This window comes from Clupea harengus, chromosome 3 (assembly GCF_900700415.2).
Source record: "Clupea harengus chromosome 3, Ch_v2.0.2, whole genome shotgun sequence".
NCBI classification, from domain to species: Eukaryota; Metazoa; Chordata; class Actinopteri; order Clupeiformes; family Clupeidae; genus Clupea; species Clupea harengus.
The window spans coordinates 15,294,999-15,311,532 of NC_045154.1; the positions used below are offsets into that span (position 1 = coordinate 15,294,999).

The window sequence follows — 16,534 nt, forward strand, 5'->3', positions numbered from 1 at the left end:
CCACAGCTCTGATCACCAGTCTGCATGGCCAAATGTTCTCCTCAGCCAAACTATTACCAGGCAAAACAAACAATTCATATCTCCCTGAATGCTGCTCTAAAAGACTCTGGGCTGGTCAAAACCAAAAACCTTGACCAGACACTGTTAATTCCTAATTGCTAAACATGAGCAAATTATTTATGGTTCATCCTGAAAAGGTTTTCATCAGAACACAATTAAATGTATTCATTATTTTAAACTGAATTAAAATAACCAGTTCATTTGGAGCACAGCACCTTGCTCAGAGGGCATACAAAGCCTGCTGCAGATATAACACTGTGGCACAATCCTGCCCTCTGCTGACCAGACTTGTAAACTGCATGTTTTTATTATGCTCCTCTGCTTGAGAGACAACTTCTCAGTGTGTGACCTCAGAACTTTGACTCTGCTTTGAGACCATGGCTATTGTTAATGTCGCTATATAAATCAATAACATGGAACTGAACTGAATTTAATTCAGATTTAAAAAAGGACTGTCCTGACACAAGGACACTTCAGATAAAGATTACTAGACAACCACCACCTCTTGTTCAAATATGTTGTTACACTCACAGTTGTCTAACATTTTTACTAACTTCTGCAGCCATAAAGACCGTAAGAGTTGACCTCTTTCTTTCAGTATTCTGCACAAAATAATTAGCTGAAAGTTTCAGTTCCAGATTACAGTCCCCAATCCCCAATTTTTTTATCAGGTCACATTTATTTATATAGTACGTTTAAGAACAACAGGAGTTGTATAAAAAGTGCTTTCCAGTAAAGGTGAATAAATTAACGGTATAAAATAGACAAGAATATTAGAGATTAAAAATGATTAAAAGACATAATAAAACATATAAAAGATGTAAGACAGACACAAACAATACAATGAAAGAATAAGAGAAGGATAAAAGAAAAATAAACAGATTGATAAAACCATGAATATGAATAATAGATCAGAAAAAAAACATCAACATAATAAAACACAATGGCACTCTGATCAGATCTTTGAAATCAGGGTTCCCATTTTGTAGATTTTATTAGTGAGTGACAGAGACAATTTGTGGGCCTAAATTGTTACCTCAGCCCTAGTCACACCTGTATTCATTTTGGAAAGACCATATCCTAAAAAGTAAAGTAGTAACATTTCGAAATAGTGACAAATAATAATTCTCTTACATTTTTATGATTTTTATGATTACAGAAAAGCGCCATTACATTACATTTAACTGAAAAGCAGTTTTTTGTCCTAACAGGATGCATACAACCTGCACAATGATGCTAGTAATTACTAGATGTTCTTACATAGTTACAGCACTATTTCATCAAACATTACTCACATTTGACTTTCTTTTTGAATAAAACGGAATAACATTTCTTGATGGCCAGGAACATAATGAGTAGTAAGAGGACCAAAGCCATCAGTAGAGTCAGTATGACGTCTATAGAATGATAAGCCATCCAGGACATCCTGAAGGACTGTGTGCGCAGGTGAGGGGCGCCTCCATTCCTCATGACGTACTCTATCCAGAAAATGGCGCGGTCCAGAGGCTTCATGGGCTGGTCATGGTGGATCCTGGAGAGCCTCTGCATATTCTCCCTGTAGGACGGCTCATACAACACTGCCCTTAACGCCTCCACAAACACTGCTCTGTCCAGAGTGGCAATGTCCACTACCTTAGCGGTTCCTCTTGCCTCCATTCTGGACAGATTATCAGGCTGATCAAACACTAAGGGAAGACCGACTATCGGGACCCCATGGTAGATTGCCTCTTGGACACCATTGGTGCCCCCATGTGCTACAAACACTTTAGTCTTTGGGTGTCCCAGCAGGTCATTTTGGGGCATCCAGTCCACCAGTAAGGTGTTGTTGCCAAGACTCGAGGGCTTGGCCCCTTTATGTCTCCAGATGACCTTTTGGGGAAGCTGAGCAAAAGCCGCCGCAATCTCCTCAGAGATGTCACTAGGGAGCTCTGCAAACAGAGTTCCCAGGGACATGAGGATGACCCCATGCTCTCCTGAACTTTGGACAAACTCTTCCATGTCAACAGGAAGTGGTCTAGCAGGCTTGCATTGGAACCCTCCCATATACACCACATTGGGCATGGTTGGACGTGGAAACTCAAAGGTGAAGTCATTCCTCATGAGCCAGATATCAGCATCCTGGAACAAGGAGAAGTAGTCAACCTCAGGGCCAAAGAAACGATGGCTCAGAGCGGTGTATGGGACATCAGCCATCTGTCTGAGCATGTACTGACTAAAAATACATACAAAAAAATTTCCAAGCCTTTGAGAGAAAGTCATCTTGTCTGTCAGCTCAGCTCCTGGGTAGGGGACATAGGAGAGAGGGGAGGGAGCGATGGCATAGTGGGCCTCTCCATGGATCGTCCACCTCACGTTTAACACTAACGGCAGGTGGAGGCGGTGTGCTAAGAACACCCCACCTCCAAAAGAAGGATCAGTGAGCACCAGGTCATATTTAGCATCCTGCAGTGTCTTCATCAGACTCTCGTCTTCAAATATTGCAGCCACCATTGTACAGATGTCCCGATGCAATCCAGATAGCCATTCTGATACCCACTTCCCCCGTGCCATATCTTTAAAAAAGGACCTGCCTTTTCTCCGTGCCTGCAGAAGTTCAGATGCCAGTTCATCCACCACATCATTTTGAAATGGACCCATTTCAATGGTATGTGAAGCGTAATGGGGAGACTCCTCTTTAATGTGCCAGCTGTTTGAGGCTCGCACTACAGTAATGCTGTGGCCTCTGGAGTGCAGCTCCTCAATGATGACCTTCATGTTCACCCAGTGGCTGCCATCTACTGGGTACACCAGCACGTTACCTCCATTGGCTCCACAGAGGAAGACGAAGAGCACCGAGACAGCTAACACCAGGAGTCGAAGCATCCTACACCAGCACGTGTGCCTTGCTCAAAAAACAATAAGAAACATCAAAGTGAAATATTAATTATGGGGACAGAAAATACATTTGCATTACCTCCTCTTTTTCATATGATTATTTCTGTTCACATCTGCCTGCTGATAGCAAATGACTAGTCTTTTCTGAACCCTTATGTGTACAGTATATCAACATGGTGAACTTAATGCTCTTAATGACTGCATACAACAAATTCATAATGCCTAAAGATCTACCAAAGGGATATTGTTTGAAACATTTCTCCTCAAAGCTGTCTGAATGTGTAGGCATTTTACAGATATGCAGTGTTAAAGGATCACACTTGGTATTAATGCCTGTTGATACAACAGTGAAAAAAGCTCACCACGCACTCTCTAGTCTCAGAGTAACGCTAGGTCAGTCCAACATGACTAAGAGATACTGAGGAAACGCACAGCCTAAGAAACACACGGCTACGACTAATGAACACATCAAACACCTGGTGCAAACATACCTCATCGGAGGGCAAAAGGAGCAGCTTGCTTTGTGGTCGCTGTGAGCCTTTTAAGCACCAGTAATCTGGCTAATGTCCAAAAGTCCACGTGTCCAAAGGTCATATCTGGCTTTATTGTTTAAAGTCGACACATTCAGACAGCTTTTAGGAGAAATGTTTAAAAAAATATCCGTTTGGTAGATCTTTGGGCATTATGAATTTGTTGTATGCAGTCATTAAGAGCATTAAGTTCACCATGTTGATATACTGTACATATCTATCAATCTATCTATAAAAATATATACGTATGTATATATATCAATGTCTAAAATACCCCACTAGAGGTCTCTAGTGCAGTTTCACCTGCTAGAGTGACACCAAGTAATAATGCCAACTATTCAAGACCTGGGTGTTATATAACTCCTCACCTGCTAAACTCCCCTTGAACCTTATACCGATAGGTCATCTTTAAAGGGCCAGTCTTGCTTAACTGTGCAAACAGTGCATGATTTGAACACCAAGGCTGTATGCTTGACATGTGGTTTAACAATTTGTGATACTGTCAACAGTTGTACACCCTTAGACAACTGAGTGTGAGAAGACACTATGGTCCAGAGAAGAATAATGAATGAATAAAAAGAGTTGAGCCGTCGACCTGCTGATCTCAGATCATGAGCCGACATTAAGTTAGAGAGCAATGGAACGAGACGGTAGGGGATGAAGCAAGGGAGTCGCACACCTTAACTCAGGTCACATAAACATAAATATTGTGAAAGGAACAGTTATTTGTTGCGGAGAGACAGAAGGAAACTGGCCAAACAAAAGTATCCCTAGAAATCCCAATGCATTACCTCACTCATCTCCTGTGAAGTTGGACGTAAAAATCTCACTCCCACAAGTCCAGACTGAATGCCCCTCCGATGTAAGAATTAGGCAAAGTGCATTCCATTTCCATTTCCATTTCCATTTAGTCATTTAGCAGACGCTTTTGTCCAAAGCGACATACAGTGGAGAGAACAGTCAAGCTAAGAGCAATAAAGTAACAATAAATACTACTTTACATAAGAATTAGAAAAAACGACCTAGAAAGGAACAAGAAGTGCAGGAATGCTAGAATTCCGGTAATTCCAGAGGAAATACTCTTCACACACAGATGCATTGGTGGAGTGGCTCAATCAGCACACCTTGGGCTTTCATTCCCAATAGAGCACCAGTCTGTCATATCACTGTCACTGATAGCTACAGGTGATCAATGTGGTATCTTAAGCTTCACGTATTACACCCGAGATCCATATTGGTGGAGCAATAAGACCTGGCTTGAGTTTATCCTTAGGTGTGTTTGACACAGTTTTTAAGCAACAGTCTAAAACATAACAGTCCTAACATCTCAACACCAAATATGGGGAACACTGTCCGTTGGAGTGAAACATTGCTGTCTCAATGGGACATTTACAAAATAGATTTACTGCGACCGTGTTTACAGATCAGACCATTCAGTCAATCACTGTGAACCGCGAGGGATAGGCGGCAGAGGCATAGTAAGAGATGAGAACATAAATATTGTGTAAAACATGTCAAAGCTATACAGGGAAAATAGAAATTTCTTAAATAACATGTCTCAAACTGGTCTTATGAAAAATCTACCCGCTTTCACCTTCCATGGTTGTAGTGTTAGTTCAGTATGACCACACCTTGATGAATAACTTTAAACACATGTTTTTATTAGAAAAAGTGAAAGACAATAATATTGTTCACATTTGACTTTCCTTTTGAATAACTTTAAAAGAAAATTGAATAACTTTGACTACGAACTTTACAAACAAAGTGAAAGACAATAATATTAATCAGATTTTACTTTCTTTCTGAAAAAAACTGAAAAGCATTTCTTGATGGCCAGGAATATAATCAATACTAAGAGCAGAAAAGCCATCAGAAGAGTCAGTATGACGTCTATAGAATGATGCATAACAGGATGCATACAACCTGCACAATGATGCTAGTAATTACTAGATGTTCTTACATAGTTACAGCACTATTTCATCAAACATTACTCACATTTGACTTTCTTTTTGAATAAAACGGAATAACATTTCTTGATGGCCAGGAACATAATGAGTAGTAAGAGGACCAAAGCCATCAGTAGAGTCAGTATGACGTCTATAGAATGATAAGCCATCCAGGACATCCTGAAGGACTGTGTGCGCAGATGAGGGGCGCCTCCATGCCTCATGACGAACTCTATCCAGAAAATGGCGCGGTCCAGAGGCTTTATGGGCTGGTCATGGTGGATCCTGGAGAGCCTCTGCATGTTCTCCCTGTAGGACGGTTCATACAGCACTGCCCTTAACGCCTCCACAAACACTGCTCTGTCCAGAGTGGCAACATCCACTACCTTAGCAGTTCCTCGTACCTCCATTTTGAAAAGATTATCAGGCTGATCTAATACCAGAGGCAGGCCAACTATCGGGACCCCGTGGGAGATTGCCTCTTGGACACCATTGGTGCCCCCATGTGCTACAAACACTTTAGTCTTTGGGTGTCCCAGCAGGTCATTTTGGGGCATCCAGTCCACCAGTAAGGTGTTGTTGCCAAGACTCGAGGGCTTGGCCCCTTTATGTCTCCAGATGACCTTTTGGGGAAGCTGAGCAAAAGCCGCCGCAATCTCCTCAGTGATGTCACTAGGGAGCTCTGCAAACAGAGTTCCCAGGGACATGATGATGACCCCATGCTCCCCTGAACTTTGGACAAACTCTTCCAGGTCAACAGGAAGTGGTCTAGCAGGCTTGCATTGGAACCCACTCATATAGACCACATTGGGCATGGTTGGGCGTGGAAAGTCAAAGGTGAAGTCATTCCTCATGAGCCAGATATCAGCATCCTGGAACAAGGAGAAATAGTCAACCTCAGGGCCAAAGAAACGTTTGCAGAAAGCTGTGTAGTGGGGAGCAACAATCATTTGCCACTGAAAAAAACCAAAGGCATATGTCAGCATGTTCTGAACCCTCTGAAAGAAAGTCATCTTGTCTGTCAGTTCTATTCTTGGGTAGGGGACATAGGAGAGAGGGGAGGGAGCGATGGCATAGTGGGCCTCTCCATGGACAGTCCACCTCACGTTTAACACCAATGGAAGACTGAGACGTCGAGCCAAAAAGACTCCGCCACCAACTGCTGGATCTGTTAGGACTACGTCAAACTTGGCATCTGTGAGCGATTTCATAAGAGCCTCATCTTCAAACATCATTGCCATCATCTCACACATTTTTTGATGCATCTCCGAGAGCTTCTCTATTACTTCTAACTCAAACATCAAATTACTCCAGAACTTTTGTTCTTTCCGTATATACAGCAGTCTATTGACAAAGGTGCCAAAGAACTCCTCATCAAAGCCTCCAGCGGTGGGGATGGTGATGGCACTGTAATGGGAAGACTCCTCTTTAATGTACCAGCTGTCTGAGGCTCGCACTACAGTAATGCTGTGGCCTCGGGAGTGCAGCTCCTCAATGATGACCTTCATGTTCACCCAGTGGCTGCCATCTAACGGGAACACCAGCACGTTACCTCCAGAACTCACAGACAGAGTGACTGACAGCAGCAAGGCTGTCCAGGTGATGTGATGCATCTTCACCAACCTGAAAGGAAATAAGACAGGTGACCAGTGACTGTGTGGCCTGTGAATAGTGTTAATCTTCATTGATTAAAATAGATGACCAGTGACTGTGGCTTATGATGAGTGCTTGGGATGGGTTAGCCCTTATGCAAATAGAACTATGAAATAAGCACAATGTGTCTTGCTGTGTTAAACCAGCTACTGAGCTCTGTGAGATAACATGTTTGCAGCGTCAAGCCATTTTAAGAGATACTTCTTACTTAGTAAAAGACTGCTCTGTGAATTATGTACTGAGAGAATACGGTTTTCTTAATGAAGAAGAACGAATTTCTAAATGAAAGTATGAACAGAATCAGATTATGTCCAACATTTTTGCAGCAGCCAAAATCAAATCCAAGATGACGTGTTGGTCGGTATAACGCTCACCTGGCAGACGTCAACCTCAGCTGCTATTAGAGAACTTACCAGCACTGAGGGGAGTCCGTTTGAAGAGAAGGCAGGAGTTATTCAGCATAAACTGTACTACTGAACTGAACTAGACTACATGAAAACTTCAGCAGATCGCCTTAACAAAACATCTGTATTACAGAAGTGCAAGTCATCCCGAGGGCGCCGGTTACATAATGACCGCTGAACTTTGTAGCAGTTACAGGGTACAAAAAACTTGTTCAAAGATTGTCTGCTCTGCTGCCTTATGGCCAAGAGCCGGCTGTAAACTGATACCCAAAGCAGTACATGTGGACATTCTCGTCACTGATAACAGATGAGTCTAAAAGTGCTTCTTGTGTTTGTGTGTGTGAATGGGAGACCCCCAGTATCTGCATTTAGTAAATATTTTATTTCACCTCCTTTGTTATTATTTTTATTTTTCACACTTTGCTTTCTTGAGCGACAGATCTGTGTTAGTTGATGAGTGTGTGTAGACAGAGGTGTGTTGAGGGCAGACTGAAAAGAGATCACAGGTCAGACAAGTTCACATTACTCCCTAGTTGAAGCCGTAAAGGCAGAATACATTAAATTAAAACCCCATGTTCAGAATAGAATCGACCAGAAGTTTGTAGTTTATAGTGTTAGCATCTTAACACTCCCTGGTTCCAACGAACGAAAAATTCCCTATGAAAAAATGAACGGGTTTTCACAAAGTAGGCGAAAATAACGTGTGAGCGAAACAACTTCAGTAGAAAACCTCGGCTAACGGTTTGGTGAGTTAAATGTAGTTTTCAGTTTATTGTAACGAACTGTTGTCTTGTCTGGTTAAAATAAATATTTTCTTACTGATACTGAGCGTAAAAAGAATGAACTATGCGTGTCTCTTTCCTCAGGCAACACGAGGGACTCTAGAGTGGTATCCATGGTTACGGAAAACTCTTGACTCACACCCCCGGTTTCTCAAGAAACTTAACGTTACAGCTCTAGGGCATAAAACATCCGATTTACTTTATTCACCAGATTGTGGCTATCAAATCCTTAGCTAATCGATGTGTTTACTTAAGCTGAGCTCGTGGTTGTTGTGTAGCAAAGTACAATGGCTGTTGTAATACAGTAGTGTGGTGAACATGGAGCCGTTTTGCTAAAACAAGTGTCATGTAAGGTCAGGCAGAGAGGCCTATTTTCGAAAATCAGACAGCGCAGTTTCTACAGGTGTAGCAACTTTAAGCATTTGAACAGATTAGTTCGCTACAACAGTTGCAAGAATATTGAAATTCCCGACAGTTAAAGCTAGCTATGGTCAGCTTCTGCTCACCTTGTGCAATTGGTGAAGCATTAAGCTAGTGATTTGCCTTGTACTCTGTTATTTTTCACTGGTAGCAGAGGGATAGCAACAGACATATTTTAGAGATAGTATGGGTCTGTGGTCTATACAGAGCAGGGGCGTAACTATAGGGGGTGCAGCAGGTGCGGTCGCACCTGGGCCAGTGGGTCTTGGGGGCCCACCTGGGCCCATAGACATATTTATGTCAATCTAAATAGTCTGAATAGCCAAGTCGCATTGCCAAAAATACTGGTGTATACCCATATTCAACAAAATAATTACACTTCCAAAAATAGCTACAGGTAGGTTAGTGATCTACCATGATAGATTCAAGTGTTTTAGGCTGAATATGTGCGCGGGGGAGGGGGAGTGGCGGCGGCTAGTGACCTACCCTGACAAATTTACAGTTTCAAGTGTTATAGGCTGAATATGTGTGTGGGGGGAGGGGGCGTGACGGCGGTTACGGGGTACGGGACTGTAAAATGTTTGGGAACCACTGCCTTACAGCCCATTCACACAGTTGCGTCGGAATGCGTTGATCCGTTAAGGGTGACGGATCCCCATTCAAAGTGAATGGGGATCCGTCGCCCTTAACGGATCAACGCATTCGGACGCAACCGTGTGAATGGGGTCTTACAGAGCATGCACACGTACGCGTTAGAATGCGCTGATCCAACGGATGGCAGAGGAGGAGTCTGGCGCATGGGGTTGTGTTGATACCAGAGACGTTATAGTGAGATTGACAGGTCAACAAACCAATCACGCCACTAGCAAGCTGTTCGTCAGTAGCAGTAGTAGCATGCTAACATTAGATAGGTGACAAAGACACCTCACAAATCCAATCAGACGTATTTTTCAGTTACAATAAAGGGGTTTTTACATTGTACAGTGTCTATTTCTCGGTAACTTTTAAAAAATCTAAGCAAAAAAAAGTCAAACAAACAACCTTTAGGTACAAATACGACCATCTACGGAGTTTGGTCCACCATCTTTTTTTTTTGAGCTTCCCGCTTTTCAGACGTGAGCACAAACGCGATCTGATTGGCTAGCGCCTGTGCTGTCAGTTATGCATGAAAGGCAATTTGATTGGCTGACGCATGTGTTGCCTCTCGAAAAGTTGAACATTGTTCAACTCCTGCAGCAAGCAACGCATGAAACGCAACGCAACAGAACCCAACGGAGCCACAATTCAGTTCGGCAAAGGATGACGTCACCCCATTCAAAGTGAATGGGGATGCGTCAACCTTGCCGGATCAACGCATTCCGACGCAACCGTGTGCATGCTCTGTTACCGAGCATTCAGACGTGCACGTTGGAATGCGTTGCGCCAACGGATGGCGGAGGAGGAGTCTGGCGCGTGGGGTTCTGTTGATACCAGAGACGTTATAGTGAGATTGACAGGTCAACAAACCAATCACGCCACTAGCAAGCTGCTTACCTCGTAAGCAGTAGCATGCTAACATTAGGTAGGGTGCTCACACACCTCGCAAATCCTAACAGACGTATTTTTCAGTTACAATAAAGGGGTTTTTACATTGTACAGTGTCTATTTCTCGGTAACTTTTAAAAAATCTAAGCAAAAAAAAGTCAAACAAACAACTTTTGGGTACAAATACGACCATCTACGGAGTTTGGTCGCCATCTTTTTTTTTTTTTTGAGCTTGCCGCTTTCTAGACGTGAGCATATACGGGATCTGATTGGCTAGCGCCTGTGCTGTCAGTTATGCATGAAAGGCAATTTGATTGGCTGACGCATGCATTGCCTCACGAAAAGTTGAACATTCTTCAACTCTTGCTGCAAGCAAAGCATGAAACGCAACGCACGGGAACCCAACGGAGCCATAATTCAGTTCGGCAAAGGATGACGTCACCTCATTCAAAGTGAATGGAGATCCGTCAACCCTGACGGATCAACGGATTCCAACGGAAGCGTGTGAATGCTCTGTTACGCCACTGACTAGGGCCCGTCATAATAGCCTGCACCTGGGCCCGTCGTAACTACGTTACGCCACTGATACAGAGACGACATACATGTGCTTTTTAATGAACAGGATCAAATGGGGGTCGATTCTCCAAAAGCCCATTCATTCTCTTATAGGGATTTTCTTTTTGAAACCAGAACTTGCCAAAATGCCAATCCGCGGCATACAAAGTGGCGACGTCCGCTCCCGCACTTTATTAGTGTGACTGTGATGAGTAGAATGATTAAAATCTGCACATCAAATAAGAAATAGTCAATATTAACAATATATGTTCACTGAAACATCCAGCTTCCTAATTTATAGAATCTCTTAATATTTACCAGTTTCCTAACATGTCTGTGGATTTAATAGAGGAAACCTAACACTTTAAACAATAAGGATATGAGTGAGAGTTGACATTTTTACAAGTAATTAATTTGACGAACGGTGCCTGTTCAAGAAGCCCAACATTTATGATATTAAAAGAAAAAAGTGAGAAAGTTCAACCTCTGTTTAACCTTGTGGATTGGACACTGAGTAGCGTGGTCTAAAAACACATCTACCCAACACAGAGAGTCCAGTATAATTGAAAAGTTTACATCAAAACTAGTATTTTCACATTCCCAGTTAGATCTCTTCCTATCAACAGTGTTGTGCACGTTCACATCTCTCATGAACTAGTTCAAAGTTCAGTTCATACAAGTAAACATGAATCGTTCACGTTCATAGTTCACCATTTAAATTCTGAACTAGTTCATAGTTCAGTTCATTTTCATTTTTTTTTTAATTAGTATGTAGTACCATTTAAATAATGAATTATACAGGGAACTAATAATAATAACTTGCTCTTCAGCAATGATATGCTACTGGCTTAATCTCAGATCAACAAGGGCATGTACACTAAATGAAAGACCGCTCAAAAGTTAGCATAGGTAAACCCTGTACCACTCGTATTTGTACATTAGCAGCTTATGCTAAGCGAGTTCACGAACAGTGCATCATGCTGGATCAATTAAGTGACAGTGCTCGTAACAATGATGAGAAAGCTAAACTATAACAAACACATACTGACAAGGTAGGCTACAAAGTCAAACTCACGTATACATGGACGCACACAACTTCAACAAAGTGCAACGTTCAATTATGTGAAAATATGCCCGAAGTTAACTGCTACTCCATCTAAATATGCCATGAAGCGATATCAAAACATTGCAACGTGAGAAGTGGAGTCACATGACCAACGCAATTACCAAATATGGTCATTTACCGAAACATGGTCTGTCTGGGCAATTTAACAATTAATTACTATGGCCTTTTTAACAGGTACTGAGCAACGACATGGTACAAGCATTCGATTTAGACAGCGTCTTTCCTCAGCAGAAGGAAAACATTCCGTAATGTTTTAGCTAGACCTCAGTGGCGCTGGACCTCAGATAATATGAACGTGTTCACCGTTCAAATTCATTATTTGTCATGAAGTTGCGTTCAGTTCATCGTTCTCATAAAAATGAACGTGTTCAATGAACGCGTTCTTTTGAACGCGTTCATGCACAACACTGCCTATCAAATAGATGTGGTTTAGTAGATTCCTACTGTCAGAGGGACTAATCAATCCCAGTGCTTTACAGACAACAAAAACCAAATGCAGACAATATTCATTGTTACCATTTTGTAGGTTAAGATAAAAAGTATTTACTCCATAAGTACTATTGTGACATTATGGCCAGAAAAAAATACTTTTCACTGAACTTCTGAATGACTTTGAACATTTTTTAATAACTTTGACTTCTAACTTCACGATGTGAAAGACAATCATATTAATCAGATTTGACTTTCTTTTTGAATAAAACTGAAAAGCATTTTTTGATAGCCAGGAACATAATTATCACTAAGAGCAGCAAAGCCATCAGCAGAGTCAGTATGACATCTATAGAATGATAAGCCATCCAGGACATCCTGAAGGACTGTGTGCGCAGATGAGGGGCGCCTCCATGCCTCATGACGAACTCTATCCAGAAAATGGCGCGGTCCAGAGGCTTCATGGGCTGGTCATGGTGGATCCTGGAGAGCCTCTGCATGTTCTCCGTGTAGGACGGCTCATACAGCACTGCCCTTAACGCCTCCACAAACACTGCTCTGTCCAGAGTGGCAATGTCCAATACCTTAGCGGTTCCTCTTGCCACCATTCTGGACAGATTATCAGGCTGATCGAACACTATGGGAAGACCAACTATGGGGATGCCATGGTAGATTGCCTCTTGGACACCATTGGTGCCCCCATGGGCTACAAAGACTTTAGTCTTTGGGTGTCCCAGCAGGTCATTTTGGGGTATCCAGTCCACCAGTAAGGTGTTGTTGCCAAGACTCGAGGGCTTGGCCCCTTTATGTCTCCAGATGACCTTTTGCGGAAGCTGAGCAAAAGCCGCCGCAATCTCCTCAGAGATATCACTAGGGAGCTCTGCAAACAGAGTTCCCAGGGACATGATGATGACCCCATGCTCCCCTGAACTTTGGACAAACTCTTCCAGGTCAACAGGAAGTGTTCTAGTAGGCTTGCAGTGGAACCCACTCATATAGACCACATTGGGCATGGTTGGGCGTGGAAACTCAAAGGTGAAGTCGTTCCTCATGAGCCAGATATCAGCATCCTGGAACAAGGAGAAGTAGTCAACCTCAGGACCAAAGAAACGTTTGCAGAAAGCTGTGTAGTGGGGAGCAACAATCATTTGCATCTGAAATAAACTAAAGGCATATGTCAGCATGTTCTGGACCCTCTGAGAGAAAGTCATCTTGTCTGTCAGCTCAGCTCCTGGGTAGGGGACATAGGAGAGAGGGGAGGGAGCGATGGCATAGTGGGCCTCTCCATGGACAGTCCACCTCACGTTTAACACCAATGGAAGACTGAGACGTCGAGCTAAGAGCACTCCACCACCAACTGCTGGATCGGTTAGGACGACGTCAAACTTGGCATCTGTGAGAGATTTCATGAGGACCTTGTCTTGAAACATCATTGCCATCATCTCACACATTTGCCGATGCATCTCTGAGAACATGTTAATTACTTCAAACTGAAGCATCAAGTGAGGCCAGGAGAACTTTTGTTCTTTCCGTATATTCAGCATACTTTTGGCAAAGGTGCCAAAGAACTCCTGAAGAAAGGTTCCAGCAGTAGGGATGGTGATGGCACTGTAATGGGGAGACTCCTCTTTAATGTACCAGCTGTCTGAGGCTCGCACTACAGTAATGCTGTGGCCTCGGGAGTGCAGCTCCTCAACGAGGACCTTCATGTTCACCCAGTGGCTGCCATCTAACGGGAACACCAGCACGTTACCTCCAGAACTTACAGACAGAGTGACTGACAGCAGCAAGGCTGTCCAGGTGATGTGATGCATCTTCACCAACCTGAAAGGAAAGAAGACAGACGACCAGTTACTACGTGGCCTGTGAATACTGTTCATCTTCACTGATTCAAATAGAAGACCAGCTACTAAGCTCTGTAAGATAACATGTTTGCAGCATCATCCACTGGAGTAGGTCAGAGTAGGTCTCACAGCCATTACACAATACACAATACACACATTACACAACAAACTGTTGTTAATGGTTACACCAACTTCCCTCGTCCAGCGCATACACTCAGTGAATGGGAATGTACACAGCTATTGTAATTGGAGCTGTTTGCTTCTTTCTACTTATCAGTGAAAGAAAAAATACTTATTCTATAAAACATTTTTAGACATACTTTAAATTTGTTTAATTTTACATTTTAAGAGATACTTCTTACTTAGTAAAAGGCTGCTCTTTGAAATATGTACTTAGAGAATACCGTTTTCTAAATGAAGAAGGAATTTCTAAATGAAACTCTGAATGCAATCAGATTATGTCCAACACGACAAGTAGCAGCCAAAATTAAATCCAAGATGAGACACGTGTTGGTCAGTATAACGCTCAACTGGCAGACATCAACCTCAGCTGCTATTAGAGAACTTACCAGCACTAAGGGCAGTCCGTTTGAAGATAACGCAGGAGTTATTCAGCATAAACTGTACTACTGAACTGAACTAGATTACATGGAAACTTCAGCAGATCGCCTGAACAAAACCTCTGTATTACAGAAGTGCAAGTAAATCCCGAGGACGCTGGTTACATAATGACCGCTGAACTTTGTTGCAGGTACAGGGTGAAAACTCGTACAAAGATTGTCTGCGCTGCTGCATTAGCTGGCCAAGGGCGGGCTGTAATCTGAGTGAGCGTCGTTTGGCACTGCCGTCTGTGCAAGCACGGCAATCCAGACTATTCTCATTTGTAGTTCCACGTTGGTGGAACGAACTGCCTAGTACTACCAGAGCAGGGGCGTCCCTCTCTACCTTCAAGAAGCTTTTGAAGACCCAACTCTTCAGAGAGCACCTCCCTTCCTAACTGGCACCTGACTAGCGCTTAACTTGCACTTCAGCAGTTACATTCCTGCACTTCTTTTTCCTTTCTAGGTCGTTTTTTTCTAATTCTTATATAAAGTAGTATTTATTGTTACACCATGTTTTTTATTGCTTTTAGCTTGACTGTTCTCTCCCTTGTACGTCGCTTTGGACAAAAGCGTCTGCTAAATGACAAAATGTAAATGTAAATGTAAATGATACCCAAGGCAATAGATGTGGATATTCTCACTGAAAACAGATGAGTCTAAAAGTGCTTCTTGTGTTTGTGTGTGTGAATCGGAGACCCCCAGTATCTGTATTTGGTAAATATTTGATTTCACCCCCTTTGTTATTATTATATTTTTCACACTTTGCCTTTTTGAGTGTCAGACTCTGTGTTAGTTGATACGTGTGTGTAGAGGGAACAGACTCTGTGTTAGTTGATAAGTGTGTGTACAGAAAGCAGACTCTGTGTTAGTTGATGATTGTGTGTATAGACAACATTCTGTATATTAAATGGAGAAATTGAGAAAGTTCAACCTCTGTTTAACCTTGTGGGGTGAACACTTAGTAGCGTGGTCAAAAGACACATTTCCCCAATCCCAGTGCTTTACAGACAACAAAACCAAATGCGGACAATATTCAGTGTGAAAGAGTCTGCTGTACTTCGGCGAAATTCCCTGACGAATTCGCCAAGGCCCAAACTTGTTCAAGTTAGCTCGTTCGGAGTAAGAGACTTGTGGAAGACGGCTTAGCGAAAGAATAGGTTTATTCCGACACTATAGCCATAGTAACCTCGGCAGAGCACAATCGCATGCCACGAGGCAGGGTCTTCTTCTGCGAGGAAAGTCTTCTCTTTACATTACAGAAATGTACAGTTTTTATAATATAGAATTAACATATTCGGTGTATAGGCGAGGGAGTGGGTGTGTCAAAGGTCAAAGGTCAAAGGGGAGGTCTAGCTTTGACCAAGGCTTAGCCAGGTAGGGCCATATAGATGCTAATACCATAGCCAGGTAGGGCCATATAGATGCTAATCCCTTTGGCTCCAACCATCGTGTCGTGGCTGTAGACAAAGGCCAACAATCAGGGTCTAAAAGCTTTAGCTCCAAGACACACAAAAGCCAGGAACCACGTCTGATGGCTCCTCCACATAGATAAAAGGCCAGGTGCCAAACCTGATGGCTCTGGCCTTGTGCTATTCAAACTAAGCACTAAGAACGGGGCTTATTTGAGATGTGGTCTGGTATGTTACGTTATGGTCTGATATATGAAATTCACCTAAATCTAACAATCGTTACCATTTTGTAGGTTAGGATAAAAAGTATGTACTCCATCAGTGCTATTGTGACATTATTGGCAGAACAAATTAATAACTTTTACTACTAACTTTA

At 42.6% G+C, this 16,534-nt stretch overlaps 3 protein-coding genes across 5 annotated transcripts; all 3 read right to left on the reverse strand.

Moving 5' to 3' along the window:
* Positions 1-1,015: 1,015 nt before the first annotated feature.
* On the reverse strand, positions 1,016-3,557 carry LOC116219999 (UDP-glucuronosyltransferase 2A1-like). Of its 2 annotated transcripts, none has more exons than XM_031564688.2 (2): positions 3,426-3,557; positions 1,016-2,941 (listed from the first exon to the last, which is right to left on the reverse strand). In XM_031564688.2, exons 1-2 carry the CDS (start codon positions 3,428-3,430, stop codon positions 1,348-1,350), a joined length of 1,599 nt encoding a protein of 532 aa, XP_031420548.1. In that variant the 5' UTR covers positions 3,431-3,557; the 3' UTR covers positions 1,016-1,347. The 2 variants fall into 2 exon arrangements, with proteins under 2 accessions (XP_031420548.1, XP_031420549.1); XM_031564689.1 differs by having other exon boundaries at positions 1,016-2,945; positions 3,426-3,486.
* On the reverse strand, positions 1,016-8,577 carry LOC105892331 (UDP-glucuronosyltransferase 2B31-like). 2 transcript variants are annotated; one of them, XR_006151690.1, is made up of 3 exons: positions 7,477-8,577; positions 5,388-7,033; positions 1,016-1,283 (listed from the first exon to the last, which is right to left on the reverse strand). XR_006151690.1 is itself a non-coding variant. In XM_042703947.1 (2 exons), exon 2 carries the CDS (start codon positions 7,021-7,023, stop codon positions 5,452-5,454), a length of 1,572 nt encoding a protein of 523 aa, XP_042559881.1. In that variant the 5' UTR covers positions 7,024-7,033; positions 7,477-8,577; the 3' UTR covers positions 5,160-5,451. The 2 variants fall into 2 exon arrangements, 1 of the variants encoding a protein (XP_042559881.1); XM_042703947.1 differs by lacking the exon at positions 1,016-1,283 and having other exon boundaries at positions 5,160-7,033.
* Positions 8,578-12,210: 3,633 nt separating this feature from the next.
* On the reverse strand, positions 12,211-14,920 carry LOC105892510 (UDP-glucuronosyltransferase 2A1-like). Its single transcript, XM_042703945.1, has 2 exons — positions 14,717-14,920; positions 12,211-14,127 (listed from the first exon to the last, which is right to left on the reverse strand). The coding sequence occupies exon 2, from the start codon at positions 14,115-14,117 to the stop codon at positions 12,543-12,545; it is 1,575 nt and encodes a 524-aa protein (XP_042559879.1). The 5' UTR covers positions 14,118-14,127; positions 14,717-14,920; the 3' UTR covers positions 12,211-12,542.
* Positions 14,921-16,534: the final 1,614 nt, after the last annotated feature.